This window comes from Rhinatrema bivittatum, chromosome 9 (genome assembly GCF_901001135.1).
Source record: "Rhinatrema bivittatum chromosome 9, aRhiBiv1.1, whole genome shotgun sequence".
Taxonomy (NCBI): Eukaryota; Metazoa; Chordata; class Amphibia; order Gymnophiona; family Rhinatrematidae; genus Rhinatrema; species Rhinatrema bivittatum.
In genome coordinates this window covers 264126810-264141749 of record NC_042623.1, presented here as the reverse complement: position 1 = coordinate 264141749, position 14940 = coordinate 264126810, and the positions used below count along the sequence as shown (strand labels likewise).

Sequence of the window (14940 nt, the reverse complement as noted above, 5' to 3'; positions counted from 1 at the left end):
AGCAGGACACACCTTGGACCTTATTTTTATCAATCAAGGTCTCACCCTTTCCGCTTCCGCAGTCTGCTTGCCAATCCCATGGTCTGATCACAAGTTAATCAACACTTCTTTAGTCATCCACCATCCTATCCCTACAACCTCACAGAAAAAATCGGTCCATTTTAGAAAATTATGCAACCAGGAAACACTCATCACACATCTATCTGAGGAGCTTAAACACATTGACATAACGGACGTGGACTCAGCCATCGCATCCTGGTCCACTCTAACAAATAAAGTTGCAGATCTGACATGCCCACTAATTTCCAAAACCATCAACGCTAATAAAGAAAAGAAAAAGCCATGGTACACCCCAGAACTTAGACACTTAAAGCGGGAACTTAGAAACAAAGAACACATCTGGTGAAAAAACCAGACTACTGCAAACATCTCAGCCTTCAAAACCAGCATGCACCAATACAGGATCTCCATTCTCCAGACAAAAAGAGATTTCTACTCTTGAAAAATCCACCACTTCATTTATGACCCAAAAGCCCTTTTCTCCTTGGTCTCATCCCTCACCAAACTTCCCACAAACGTCATACCGGATGACAAAGCTGCAAACAAAGCTGAGGAACTTGCTATCTTCTTCAAGGAAAAAATATCCAACCTCCTAAATCCTCTTCGGAATCACAAAAATCCTTCACCCGAACATCTGCTCTCTGCTTCAACCCCATCACAGGCCTCAAGCCTGGAAGCTTTCGAACCAGCATCCTCCCTAGAGATTGAAAACATCCTAAAGAAACTTAAACCTGCTTCCCACCCCCTTGATTCGATTCCCCCTAATCTTCTCATAGCAAGCGCCAAAGTTATGGCTAAGCCAATCGCTCAAATCATCAATGCTTCCCTATGCCAGGGTTTAGTGCCAACCCCACTCAAACTCGCCATCCTGAAACCGCTTCTAAAAAAGCCACATCTCTCTCCGGAAAACCTAGTTAACTTTCGGCCAATAGCAAATCTCCCTTTTATAGCTAAAATCCTTGAGAGAATAGTAAATCATCAACTCTCCGAATTCTTAGACGACAACAACATCCTCGTCTCAACGCAATTTGGCTTCCGTAAATCCAGAAGCACCGAATCCCTTTTAATTTCTCTAACCGATAACATTCTTTTCAACCTAGAGAAAAAATTACCGTGCCTTCTTATCCTCCTCGATCTATCAGCGGCTTTTGACACTGTAAACCATGAGATCCTCCTAGACTGACTAGCAGAGATTGGAATTAAAAACACCGCTTTCAATTGGTTTAAATCCTTCCTACAAGACAGGTTTTATAAAGTTAAGATCAACAACAATGAGTCCCAACCTATCAGTTCAACCCTAGGCGTCCCTCAAGGATCCTCCTTATCACCAACCTTATTCAACATTTACTTGCTCCCTCTCTGTAATCTACTTTCTAAACTGAATCTAACCCACTACCTATATGCAGACGATGTCCAAATCCTCATTCCAATTACCAAATCATTGCAAGAAACCCTTCAATTTTGGAATTCATGCTTCATTTCCATATCCAATCTCCTTGCTGATCTCTGCCTAATTCTCAATGCCAACAAAACTGAATTCCTTCTCATCACCCAAGATGGCAACTACCAACTCTCTAACACTCATCCAGTGGCACCACCTTCTCTTTCTCCCCTGGTCAGAAACCTAGGAGTCATCATGGATAACCAACTGAATTACAAAAGCTTTATCAATAACACCGTGAAAGAATGCTTCTTCAAACTCCAAGTATTAAAAAGACTTAGACCCTTACTTCACCCCCATGATTTTAGATCAGTTTTGCAAGCAATCATATTCTCAAAAATTGATTACTGCAATGCTCTTTTACTTGGTCTCCCAGCTATCTCCCTAAAACCTCTCCAAATGCTACAAAATGCCACTGCGAGGATTCTAACTAAAGCAAAAAAAAGGGACCACATTACTCCGATTTTAAAGAATCTCCATTGGCTCCCCATAAAATATAGAATCCTATACAAAACTCTCTCAACTATCCACAAATGTATCTACAAAACCTCACACCTCGATCTCAGGATCCCTTTGCAGCTTCATTCTGCCTCCCGTCCGTTGAGATCTGCACAAAAAGGCTCTTTAAAAACCCCTCCAATCAAAATATCTTCAAACAAACGAGCCTTCTCCACAGCTGGCCCTAACCAATGGAACTCTCTCCCTTCAGACCTTAGGCTCGAACAATGCCCTCTCACCTTTAAAAAAAAGACTCAAGACCTGGTTCTTCATCCAAGCCTACGCCTGAGCTGGACTCTACCAACACTCTCCCTCCATGGACAACTCAATATGTCTCCCACTGCTTAATAATCATAGAAACTCTTACAATTTCCTACTGCCAACGATCGACCACTTGTTACATGATTGATCCTAACCGCTAGTATGTTAGATTTCTATTATTTATAATGATGTATTTCATAATGTTCTAGGTAATTTAATCTAATTTAATTTAATTTTGTCCCAGTTCCTCGTTTCCTTGTTCTCTGTAAGACAAATTTGTTAAGTCATTTCAATGTTATATGTAAAATGAAGTGATTAGTAACATTGTTACCAGAACATCGGTATATAAAAACGTTAAATAAAATAAATAAATAAATATTGAAAAGACATCTGTCACTAAACTATTCCTTGCAGGTCTCCTGGAGCAGCAAATGGGAACTTTGTTGTTCAACAGTGTTACAAAGAGATCTATTCACAGAGTGCTCTACAGCTGAAATAGCTCCAGTGCTACCTGATGGTTTAATGACCATTTGTGTGACTGTAGTTGGGAACTTAGAGTATCTGCTATTTGGTTTTACTTCCCAGGGAGACACACAGCTATCAGATGCATGTACTGGAAAACTGCCCATTTCTATAACTTGCAGGCTTCTTGATAAACATAAGATCCTGTTCCCCCTTGATATAGAACATTGCTACTTGGTTGTCTGTTTGGATTAACACCACTTTTTCTTTAACCAGAAGTTGAATACTTTCAGGCCATTGAAGATTTCCTTCAGCTTTACATGATTTATGTGGAGCAATCTTGCTAATGGAGTCCAAGTTCCTTGAGAATAATGATTGTGCAGATGAGCTCTCCATTCTTGGTTGGAGACATCTGTGGTTACTGTGATTTAAAAGTGAGGTTGATGAAAAAAATGACACTGCAATAGATTTACAGGATTTCTCCACCATGCCAGAAAATGGATGAGAGCACTAGATATATTTCCTCTGTGGGAAAGTGGCTATAAGTATTGGTTCCACTAAAATTCAGGTGCCTCTGAGCTTGCCTCATATTGAGTTGTGCAAAAGGGATAACAGATTATTGTCACCATATGGCCCAACATTCCTCATGAAAAATTAGGTAGGCACCTGTTTTTAATCTGAAAAGATTATTTTGGTTAGTTCTTGTACTCGTTGCTAAGGAAGAATTTCTTTCCCTTGTACTGTATTCTTTTAGGCTCATATGAATTTTATTATGTGAGATTGCTCCAAATTGAATTTTGGGAAATTGATGATTAACCCTAGAAATTGAAGGGGGTAAATCATAAGGAGGGTGGAGAAATAAGCTTCTTGAAGCATATGGCTGGTTATGAGCCAGTCATCTAAATATATAAATAGAAATACATTGATCTTTATTAGATAAGCAAGAAAAACTGAGGCATTTTGTGAACACCTGGGTGCTGCAGTGAAAAAACATATTCGGGTAGATTTTTAAACCCCTGCATGCATAAATCCTGGGGTTTACGTGTGTGGCCGGGCCTTATGTGCGCCCGGCGAATTTCCAAACGGGTCCGACCACGTGCATAAATCTCAGTACAAGGGGGCGGTCCGGGGAATGGGGAAGGGTGGGGCTGGAGGCAGCCGGTACAGCGGCCATTTGCTGTAGCGGCCAGGGAAGCACACATTGGCAATTGGCCGGCGTGCGCAAGTTGCTTCTGCTCCAACTGAGCAGTAAGCAATGAAACAAAAAAAAGGGAAGCTAGGAGAACAGGTTTAGGGGTGGAGAGGAGAGGGGAAGAGGAAGGGAGTATGGATAGGGGAGTAGGGAAGTTTCCTCTCAGTCCGCTCCTTAATTGGAGCAGACTGGGAGGAAACTCGGGGATACTTGATTGCATTGCCGCTCGTAATCTTATAAAATTGCCCTCCCTAGCATGCGCCGCCCGCACATGCATGTTACAAATTCGGCGTGTCCATGTGTGCGCGCCGGAAAACGTGTGCACATGGACATGTGTGCGCACCTTTTAAAATCCACCCCATTATTGGTAATGTTCATTAGCTTTGGTGAAATGTAGAAACTTCTGGATATTTGTGTAAGCTTCTTTGAGATCTAAAGTGGTTGAATTCCAAAGGAGGATAATTCCTAAAGATTTCATCCTGAACTTTTCTCTCTTAGGTGTTTCTTGAGATCTCTGAGGTCCAAAATAGGATGGAGGCCACCTGTTTTCTTTGCAATGTGAAAGTATTTGAAGTTGAATCCTGTGTTCCTTTGTGGAACTGGGATTGGCTCACTGCATATGTGGTAAGAAGGGCTGACCATTTTTGTTGGAAGAGTTTGTGAGGGATTCCTTGGAGGACTAGAAATTCAGACAGTTTCCCTGTTGCATGATCTTTAAAATTCAATGGTCTATTGTTATTGCAGACCATAAGTGGGCTGAAGTGTTGAAGTCTTCCTTCCTTTAGAAGTATAATCTGATAGGGAAGCTTCCTTGACACTGTGGTCAAAAAACTACAGTTTGATTTTGACTGTGTTTGTTGGAGAGTTTTAGGCTGTGCTCTGCCCCTACTACGTGGCCTACTCTGCTGTTGTTGTGGGCAAGGCCTCTGAAAGAAGTAGGTTTGGTAATTCTTGCATAGTAGTATTGCCTCTTGTACTGCTGAAGTTTACTTTTCCTACTTCTGGATAATTGTTCAGTTGTAGAGGCTGACAATGTGAGGAGAGGAATAGTGATCCCTTTAATAAGAACCACTCTTTCTTTTACTTTCTTTCCAAAACGTTATCTCCTGTGCATGGAGCATCTGCAAGAATTTTTGTTACCATCTTTGTGAAGACATGAAACCCAGGGTAGGGTCATGCTAGCCTTCTAGCTCCAATGGCTAATGCAGATATACTGGAAGATGCAGCATAAGCTGACCTAATTAGATGTTTCCTCACATTATTATATCTTTGGAGGTACAAAAAAAAAGATCTATGCAATCTAAAGGAAGTTGCTGGATCATGTTTTGCAGCTTTTGCAAAGGAATTATATATGATTTGTACTATATATAGTTGATGAGTTGCTATCCTAGATATTAACATAGCTCCTGGGAATAACTTCTTTGCCTTGGTATCTAGTAACTTGGTATGTTTTCTCAGAGGGGTTGTTTTGGAATATTTAGCTTTCTTCAAAGTTGATTCCACTATTACCGAATCATGTAGCAGTTGTACATTTAGATGCCCAGGACAAGGCTGAACCTTGTATGTGAGGTCTAATTTTCTTGCTACAGGTAATGTAGATAAAGATGTCTGCCAAATCCTTGTTTGAAGTTCTGGTAATACTCAATGAATTGGAACAGCAACTATTTGTCTTGGGGTTTGGATATATTTTGATACACCAAATATATCCTCCACTGGTTCCAACTCCTCCTGTAAAGTAAAAGGAATTAATTTTGTCATTTTTTGGACAAGGGTACAATATGACATATCCTCTTGCTAAGATGTACTTCTGGAAGACCATAGAGAAGGGTCTGATGGAAGACCTGTGGACTCATCTGAATGATAATGCAGAGAAGTATATGATGAATGTGATTCTTTCTGTGAATCAGACAATACTATAGGTAGTTCCTTCTGAGGATGTCCTACCTTTATAGGAAGGGACCCTTGAGATTTAGCCAGTCATTCAATGTGCCTGAATTCTTGACTGGATGTATACAGTGAAACAATGGCTCGAGTTTCCGATTTGGTGCCATGGATGCCAAAATGGAAGACACTGTTCTAGCAAGGATGGAGGAGATGAAGTTCTTGTTTTGCAGGGGAATTCCAGTAGAAGAACTGTCCAAATCTGGAACCAGCAGCATAAAATGCTTACCTAGCATAGATTCAGAATGCACTATTTTTTTTGCCTGCTCGGCGTTGAGACATTGGCACCAAGGATGCAGTACTTTTACTTGTCAATGGAGAAATCTCTGTGCTGAATGTAAGGTTCAGCCAGTCACGGGACAGCCCCGTGCGTATTGCTCATCCTCATCTTGCCTCGCCTCATCCCAGCCTGCCTTGCCTTGGCCCTGCTCAGTCCAGCCTTGCTCCTGTCTTCTCCTTGCCCTGCCTAGCTCCCTCTTTGGATTGCTCACCTGTGTCTTAACCTTTGCCTATAACCAGATGTTGCTTAACTGCTGATTGCCCTGACAACTGACCGGAACCTGATTCTGCCTGATCTCCGCCTATTCCGACCATTGCCTGGACACTCTTGCTTTTATTCTGTCCCCTAAATCCTGCTGGCTTCAGAACCCAAGGGCTCAACTGCTGGGAAAGAGGCTGGTACAGGTGAAACTCACATCTGGTCCCCATCTGAGAGAGTCCGCCTCCTGTCAGTGAGAGCCCAGCCAAGTCACCATTTGGGCAGCGCCAATTTTACCAAAGTACAAGGGCTCACAAACTGTGACACTGAGTAATGATGGTGCCAAAGGTGCCTCTATGCATCAATGTCTTGTTGGCACCAACAGGACCTATCTTGACTCCTGAGTCATTCAGTGCCGAAGAACACATTTGTCTCTTTTAACTGGAGGGGGGAAAACACTTGTGCCGAGACTTCTCTGAATCATGGCGCTTAGCATTAGAGGATTCTTGCCTTTTCTGATTTTGGCGATGGTCCTTCAGCAGTCAATGGTTTCCTCTTAATCACAGAGGTTAAGAACATAAGAACATGCCATACTGGGTCAGACCAAGGGTCCATCAAGCCCAGCATCCTGTTTCCAACAATGGCCAATCCAGGCCATAAGAACCTGGCAAGTACCCCAAAAACTAAGTATATTCCATGTTACAGTTGCTAGTAATAGTGGTGGTTATCTAAGTCAATTCAATTAATAGCAGGTAATGGACTTCTCCTCCAAGAACTTATCCAATCCTTTTTTAAACACAGTTATACTAACTGCACTAACCACATCTTCTGGCAACAAATTCCAGAATTTAATTGTGCGTTGAGTGAAAAAGAACTTTCTCCGATTAGTTTTAAATGTGCCACATGCTAACTTCATGGAGTGCCCCCTAGTCTTTCTATTATCCGAAAGAGTAAAAAACCGATTCACATCTACCCGTTCTAGACCTCTCATGATTTTAAACACCTCTATCATATCCCCCCTCAGCCGTCTCTTCTCCAAGCTGAAAAGTCCTAATCTCTTTAGTCTTTCCTCATAGGGGAGCTGTTCCATTCCCCTTATCATTTTGGTAGCCCTTCTCTGTACCTTCTCCATCGCAATTATATCTTTTCTGAGATGCGGCGACCAGAATTGTACACAGTATTCAAGGTGCGGCCTCACCATGGAGCAATACAGAGGCATTTTGACATTTTCCGTTTTATTCACCATTCCCTTTCTAATAATTCCCAACATTCTGTTTGCTTTTTTGATTGCCGCAGCACACTGAACCAACGATTTCAATGTGTTATCCAATATGATGCCGAGATCTCTTTCTTGGGTAGTAACACCTAATATGGAACCTAACATAGTGTAACTATAGCATGGGTTATTTTTCCCTATATGCATCACCTTGCACTTGTCCACATTAAATTTCATCTGCCATTTTGATGCCCAATTTTCCAGCCACACAAGGTCTTCCTGCAATTTATCACAATCTGCTCTTGATTTAACTACCCTGAACAGTTTTGTATCATCCGCAGATTTGATTACCTCAATTGTCGTATTTCTTTCCAGATCATTTATAAATATATTGAAAAGTAAGGGTCCCAATACAGATCCCTGAGGCAATCCACTGCCCACTCCCTTCCACTGAGAAAATTGTCCATTTAATCCTACTCTGTTTCCTGTCTTTTAGCCAGTTTGTAATCCACGAAAGGACATCGCCACCTATCCCATGACTTTTTATTTTTCCTAGAAGCCTCTCATGAGGAACTTTGTCAAATGCCTTCTGAAAATCCAAGTACACTACATCTACAGATTCACCTTTATCCACATGTTTATTAACTCCTTCAAAAAAGTGAAGCAGATTTGTGAGGCAAGACTTGCCTTGGGTTAAAGCCATGCTGACTTTGTTCCATTAAACCATGTCTTTCTATATGTTCTGTGATGTTGATGTTTAGAACACTTCCACTATTTTTCCTGGCACTGAAGTCAGGCTAATCGGTCTGTAGTTTCCCGGATCGCCTCTGGAGCCCTTTTAAATATGGGGGTTACATTAGCTATCCTCCAGTCTTCAGGTACAATGGATGATTTTAATGATAGGTTACAAATTTTTACTAATAGGTCTGAAATTTCATTTTTTAGTTCCTTCAGAACTCTGGGGTGTATACCATCTGGTCCAGGTGATTTACTACTCTTAAGTTTGTCAATCAGGTCTGCCACATCTTCTAGGTTCACCGTGATTTGGATCAGTCCATCTGAATCATTACCCATGAAAACCTTCTCCAATACGGGTACCTCCCCAACATCCTCTTCAGTAAACACCGAAGCAAAGAAATCATTTAATCTTTCCGCGATGGCCTTATCTTCTCTAAGTGCCCCTTTAACCCCTTGATCATCTAACGGTCCAACTGACTCCCTCACAGGCTTTCTGCTTCGTATATATTTTAAAAAGTTTTTACTGTGAGTTTTTGCCTCTACGGCCAACTTCTTTTCAAATTCTATCTTAGCCTGTCTTATCAATGTCTTACATTTAACTTGCCAATGTTTATGCATTATCTTATTTTCTTCTGTTGGATCCTTCTTCCAATTTTTGAATGAAGATCTTTTGGCTAAAATAGCTTCTTTCACCTCCCCTTTTAACCATGCCGGTAATCGTTTTGCCTTCTTTCCACCTTTCTTAATGTGTGGAACACATCTGGATTGTGCTTCTAGGATAGTATTTTTTAACAATGACCATGCCTCTTGCACACTTTTTACTTTTGTAGCTGCTCCTTTCAGTTTTTTTTCTATTTTTCTCATTTTATCAAAGTTTCCCTTTTGAAAGTTTAGCACGAGAGCCATGGATTTGCTTACTGTCCCCCTTCAAATCATTAAATCAAATTTGATCATATTATGATCACTATTGCCAAGCGGCCCCACCACCGTTACCTCTCTCACTAAATCTTGTTCTCCACTGAGAATTAGATCTAAAATTGCTCCCTCTCTCATCGGTTCCTGAACCAATTGCTCCATAAAGCTATCATTTATTCCATCCAGGAACTTTATCTCTCTAGCATGTCCCGATGATACATTTACCCAGTCAATATTGGGGTAATTGAAGTCTCCCATTATTACCGCACTACCAATTTGGTTAGCTTCCCTAATTTCTCTTAGCATTTCACTGTCAGTCTCACCATCTTGACGGTAGTATACTCCTATCACTATAGTCTTCCCCAACACACAAGGGATTTCTACCCATTAAGATTCAATTGTGCATTTAGTCTCATGCAGCTTAATTTGTTCTTCTAGTCCTGGGACATTTGGGCACAGGGAAGTACAATTTGGTACAGCATGTGAAGGTACCAAACAGTGAACACAGCAGTCTTTTTGGTCAGATAAGGATATTTTGGAGAAGCAACTGTCCCATCTTTAAAAGTCTAGTTTGCTGTCTGCCATAGTGAAGAAAGTTAAGGTAGGCTTGAACTCCATTTTGAAATGAAAATTTATGTTAATTGAATGAAAAAAATTTGGGTTCAATTTTCAAAACTTTACACATGCCGGGCCTATTTTAAAAAGGCCCGGCAACACGCGTAAAGCCCCAGGTTGTGTCTAAGTCCCAGGGCTTTCAAAAAGGGGCGGGGAGGGGGCATGGTCAGAAGCTCCAGGCACAGCGGCCATTTGCCACACTGTTTGGGGATCACATGCCGGCAGTCGACTGGCGGGTGCAACAGGGTAGGACAATTTTTTGGGGTTTAGCTTACAGCTGGGGGGCGGAGGAGTTAAGGGAAGGGAAGGTGGGGTGGGGGGTTAAGGAAGTTCCCTCCGAGGCTGCTCCGATTTCGGCCTAGGAGGGAACGGGAGAAGGCAGCCTGCACGCGCATGTTATAAAATCACATGTCCATGTGTGCGTGCTGGGTAGCGCGCGCATATGGACATGCGTGCATAGGTCTTAAAGTCTACCCCTATATGTTTTGGAGACTTGTGAAAAGAAAAATGAGGTAAATGAAAATAGTTCAGTAATAAGAAATTAAATTACTGAAAATTTTCGATAAGTAGCTTGAGAGCACACATAATTGTGTACAAGTGGAAGAAAAAAGACTGAGTAGTTTCATGCACTGGCAGCTGCGTGGGACTACCCATGCATAGTCAGTTGGATTTTCTGAGCTCAGAGAGATTTTGTCTTGGCGCCATTGGATGACATCACTCATTTATGTGGCTGATTACTATCCTGCTTCTCCATGAAGAAATCTTAATTTAACATTCTCAAAAACAAAATTTTACTAATACATGTAACCTTGTAATAGGGAGCCAATAAAACTGAGAACCAAAGTAAAGAAATAGTCCATTAAAATAGTGTTTCTCAAGCTGGTCCTGGAATATACTTTAGCCAATGCTGCTTTCTGGATATCCACAATATCCAGAGTGAGATGGCTTTTCATGATTTGTGGAAATCCTGAAAACCAGACTGACTAGGGAGTACTCCTGGACCAGCTTGAAAAACACTGCATTAAAGATTATAGAGAAGTAAAGTAAATCCTGTCACAATCAGAGATGTTGCAGCACCATTATTATAATGAAAGTACTATAACAAATATGGGTATACTTAGACTACAAAGAAACTGTGTTTGAGATTAGATGAAATAAAGAATAATACAATCACAGCTCAGAGGATAAAGCGTGAGGCCAAATACCCATCTATTCTAGTTTTATTTCTTTGAAACAGAATCTCTAATTAAATCCAAACAGCAGTAGATACTAGAAATGCTCAGAAAGAGATGTTGTTACCTTGCATCTTTTTCAAAAATAGTTTTTGTTAAGAGATCTTTGTCTACATAAATTACATTTGGATAGTACCAAACTGTTAATCGAGTATCCTGCAGTCCACAGAGTATGTTTGAAGTGTCACTCCAAGCCAAAGCATGCACCATTGTACCTTAAATGAAACAGAACAGTTGAGCAATATATACATTTTTAACTCCATCAACTTGAAATCATTATATAATAACTGGTAACATGTAAACTATTTAAAATAAACTAATAAAATACATTAAACACCAAATTAATTCATAACATCCTGAAATTGCATGCATGTGATATGGAGAGGAAAACATTTATTTTCCTCCATCTATCAAATCAATGAGTTATTTATAATTCAGCTTTCCATTCTTCTTGACTGACTGCCAGGTGAAGAGAATAATGCAGGAGAACAGCAGCTTCTGCAATTTTTGTTCCGGCAACCACAGATCTCTCTTATTTGCAGGACCCATAATTGTTAGATTTTTAATATACATTTATTACGTGCATGCTTCTTAAATTACTGTTGTATTTGTGCCCCTTTCCAAATCTGTCATGAATAAATTGATTTTTTTCAATCAAACCTTATTAGAATAGATCAGGCGCAACTCACTACATTAAATATTTTCTATTACTACCAAGCACAATGAGTTGATTCTAGTGGTAATGCATTTGGAATGATGAGACATGGCTAGATATGACTTGCTCAAACCTTGCCAATGTGAAGACTTGTAACAGAGCTCAATATGGTATCAATGAAGAAAGCACTAATCTTCTAAGGGATATGTTTCCAGAAACAAGAAAGCTGAGCCTTTCCAGTGGCATATAATATTTGCTTGTGGGATGATGCATAGTTCTAGAAATATTATTTAAGAAATGTTTACAGAAACTTGTGCCTGTGAAAAACTAAGGGGCAGATTTTAAAACCTAGCGCGCGGCCAACATTTGTGCGCACTACCCGGGCAGACAAATGTACGCCCGATTTTATAACATGCATGCGCAGCCGCGCCCATGTTATAAAATCTGGGGTCGGCATGCGCAAGGGGGTGCACACTAGTGCACCTTGCGCGCGCCGAGCCCTAGGGGAGCCCAGATGGCTTTCCCTGTTCCCTCCGGGCCCCCCCCCACCCTTCCCCCACCTTCCCCTATCTAACCTGCCCCCCAGCCCTACCTAAATCCCCCCCACACCTTTATTTTGTAAATTATGCCTGCTTCTGCCGGCGCGTGATCCCGGGCACAGAGAAAAATCTGTTAAATTATACAAGGCTTTCTCAAATGATCTCATATGTCATACCTTGTTACACGGTCAAACAAGATCAACCTTGGGCAGTGACATCACACAACTTTTGAACAGATTTATTGGAGTCTCCAGAAATAATTCATTTTGCTGCCATATCTGACAGAGTAGGAATGTGTACAAGGTGTTTCATCAAGGGAAAAGAGAAAGCAAAATTGCTTACCTGTAATAGGTGTTATCCCAGGACAGCAGGATATAGTCCTCACATGTGGGTGACGTCATTGGACTGAGCCCTATCGCGGAAAACTTTCTGTCAAAGTTTCTAGAAAATTTTGACTGGCACACTGAGCCAATTGAGCATGCCCAACATGCCATGATCCCTCAAGCCACAGGGGTCTCCCTTCAGTCTCGTTTGTAGCAATAAGCTTTAGCAAATAAAAAACAACAAACTGGTTCGGACCCAACTCCACGGGGTGGCGGGTGGGTTTCGTGAGGACTATATCCTGCTGTCCTGATAACACCTATTACAAGGTAAGCAATTTTGCTTTATCCCAGGACAAGCAGGATATAGTCCTCACATATGGGTGATTAGCAAGCTACAGGCTGACTCGTATGTAGTTTGGACCAACAGCGCACAACTTGTGCAACAGGCACAACAACTGGAGAACTGTTGGCTAAAATTGAGGAAGCCTGAAATCACAGCAGGTTGGATGTGGAAGGAGTTGGGGGTTATACTGGAAACAAGTTCTTTAAGACAGATTGTCCATAAGCTAAATCTTGAGTCCTTCTTTGTCCAAACAGTAATGTGCTGCAAAGGTGTGAAGAGAACTCCATGTTGCAGCTTTACATATGTTAGCTATTGGTACTGAACGGTAGTGTGCTACTGAGGTTAACATTGCTCTGACTGAGGGCGCCTTTACTCGTCCCTGGAGGGAAAGGCCTGCTTTTTCATAGCAGAACTCTATACAATCTGCTAGCCAGTTGGAGAGAGTTTGTTTGCCCACTGCCTTACCAGGTTTGTTTTTATCAAAAGAAACAAAAAGCTGGGTGGATTTCCTAGGGGCTGCAGTGCGGTCTAGGTAATATGCAAGTGCACGTTTACAGCCTAAGGTGTGTAAGAACCTCTCCCCTTGGTGAGAGTGAGGTCTTGGGAAGAATGTGGGCAAGACAATGGACTGATTCAAGTGGAAATCCGTAACCACCTTAGGAAGTAATTTAGGGTGAGTACGGAGAACCACTCGGCCATGTAGAAATCTTGTGTATGGTGAGTATGTGACAAGTGCTTGTAACTCACTAACTCACCTAGCAGAGGTAATAGCTACTAGTAAGATAACTTTCCATGTAAGAAATTTAACATCACAGGAATCAATGGGTTCAAAAGGAGAATGCATGAGTCTTGTCAGTACTACATTAAGGTCCCATTCCGTGACTGGAGGTCATAAAGAAGGTTTTAGTTGAATTAAACCTCTCAAAAACCTACTGATCAGGGGCTGCCCTTATATAGGGGCATCCCCTATTCCCTTGTGGTATGCCGAGATGGCACTCAAATGTACCCTGACCGAGGAAGTCTGGAGACCAGAGTCTGAAAGGTACCAGAGATAGTCTAATAAAGATGATGTGGGGCAGGAAAAAGGGTCAATACTTTTTTGTGTGCACCACGTGGCGAATCTTTTCCACTTACAATGATAGGATTTTCGTGTGGAAAGCTTTCGTGAAGCTACAAGCACATGAGAGACATTAGTTGATTGAGTGGTTGCAGGATCAAGCTTTTAACATCTAGACTGTGAGGGATAGGGATTGAAGGTTGAGATGGCGCAACCTGCCCTGGTGCTGAGTTATGAGAGTGGGAGCTGTGCCCAGGCGAATTGTTTCCCTGATCGAGAGGTTGAGGAGTATGGGAAATCATACTTGTCGAGGCCAATCGGGGCTATGAGTATCATTGACCCTTTGTCCTGTTGTAGCTTCACTAGTGTTTTGGTTATCTATTTATTTATTTATTTATTTTATTTAAAGGCTTTTATATACCGATGAACGTTGGGAACATCTCATCGGTTCACAGAGAACATAAAATGCAGCTAACGAGCTTTACAGAGAACAATGAACAGTGCACAAATTTGAACATGGTTATTAGCGGTATCGGGGGATACACGTATAGAAGACCTGAGTTCCAGGGGAGAGCAAAGGCGTCCCTGGCTAACTGGTTTCTCTGTCTGTGCAGGGAGCAGAATTTGTCCACTTTGTGATTCAGCTCAGATGCAAAAAGGTCCATTGTTGGATGACCCCAACGTTGGAATATCTTGGTCACTATGAAAGGATCCAGGGACCACTTGTGGGGTTGGAACTGACGACTGAGGCGATCTGCAACAATGTTATGTATGCCTGCTAGATAAGTGGCCCGGAGAAACATGGAATGCGTGACGGCCCAATCCCAAATCTCTGCGGTTTCTTGGCAGAGGAGATAAGAGCTCCTGCCTCCTTGTTTATTCAGGTACCACATTGGCAACTGTGTTGTCTGTTTGTATTAGAACAGTCTTGTGTGAAAGGCAGTCCTTGAATGCATAAAGCGCATAACGTATAG

At 41.6% G+C, this 14940-nt stretch overlaps 1 protein-coding gene across 5 annotated transcripts in view; it reads right to left on the bottom strand.

The window, feature by feature from the left end:
• The window catches only part of IFT80 (intraflagellar transport 80), a 264566-nt gene that overhangs the window by 49585 nt on the left and 200041 nt on the right, over positions 1-14940 (bottom strand). For all 5 annotated transcript variants that reach the window (XR_003858776.1, XM_029617084.1, XM_029617083.1 and 2 more), the window contains one exon: positions 11117-11264. Coding sequence is in view for 4 of the 5 variants with exons in the window: in XM_029617084.1 (XP_029472944.1) it covers positions 11117-11264 (148 nt within the window). In the remaining variant the exon portion in view is untranslated. The remainder of the gene's footprint in view (positions 1-11116; positions 11265-14940) is intronic.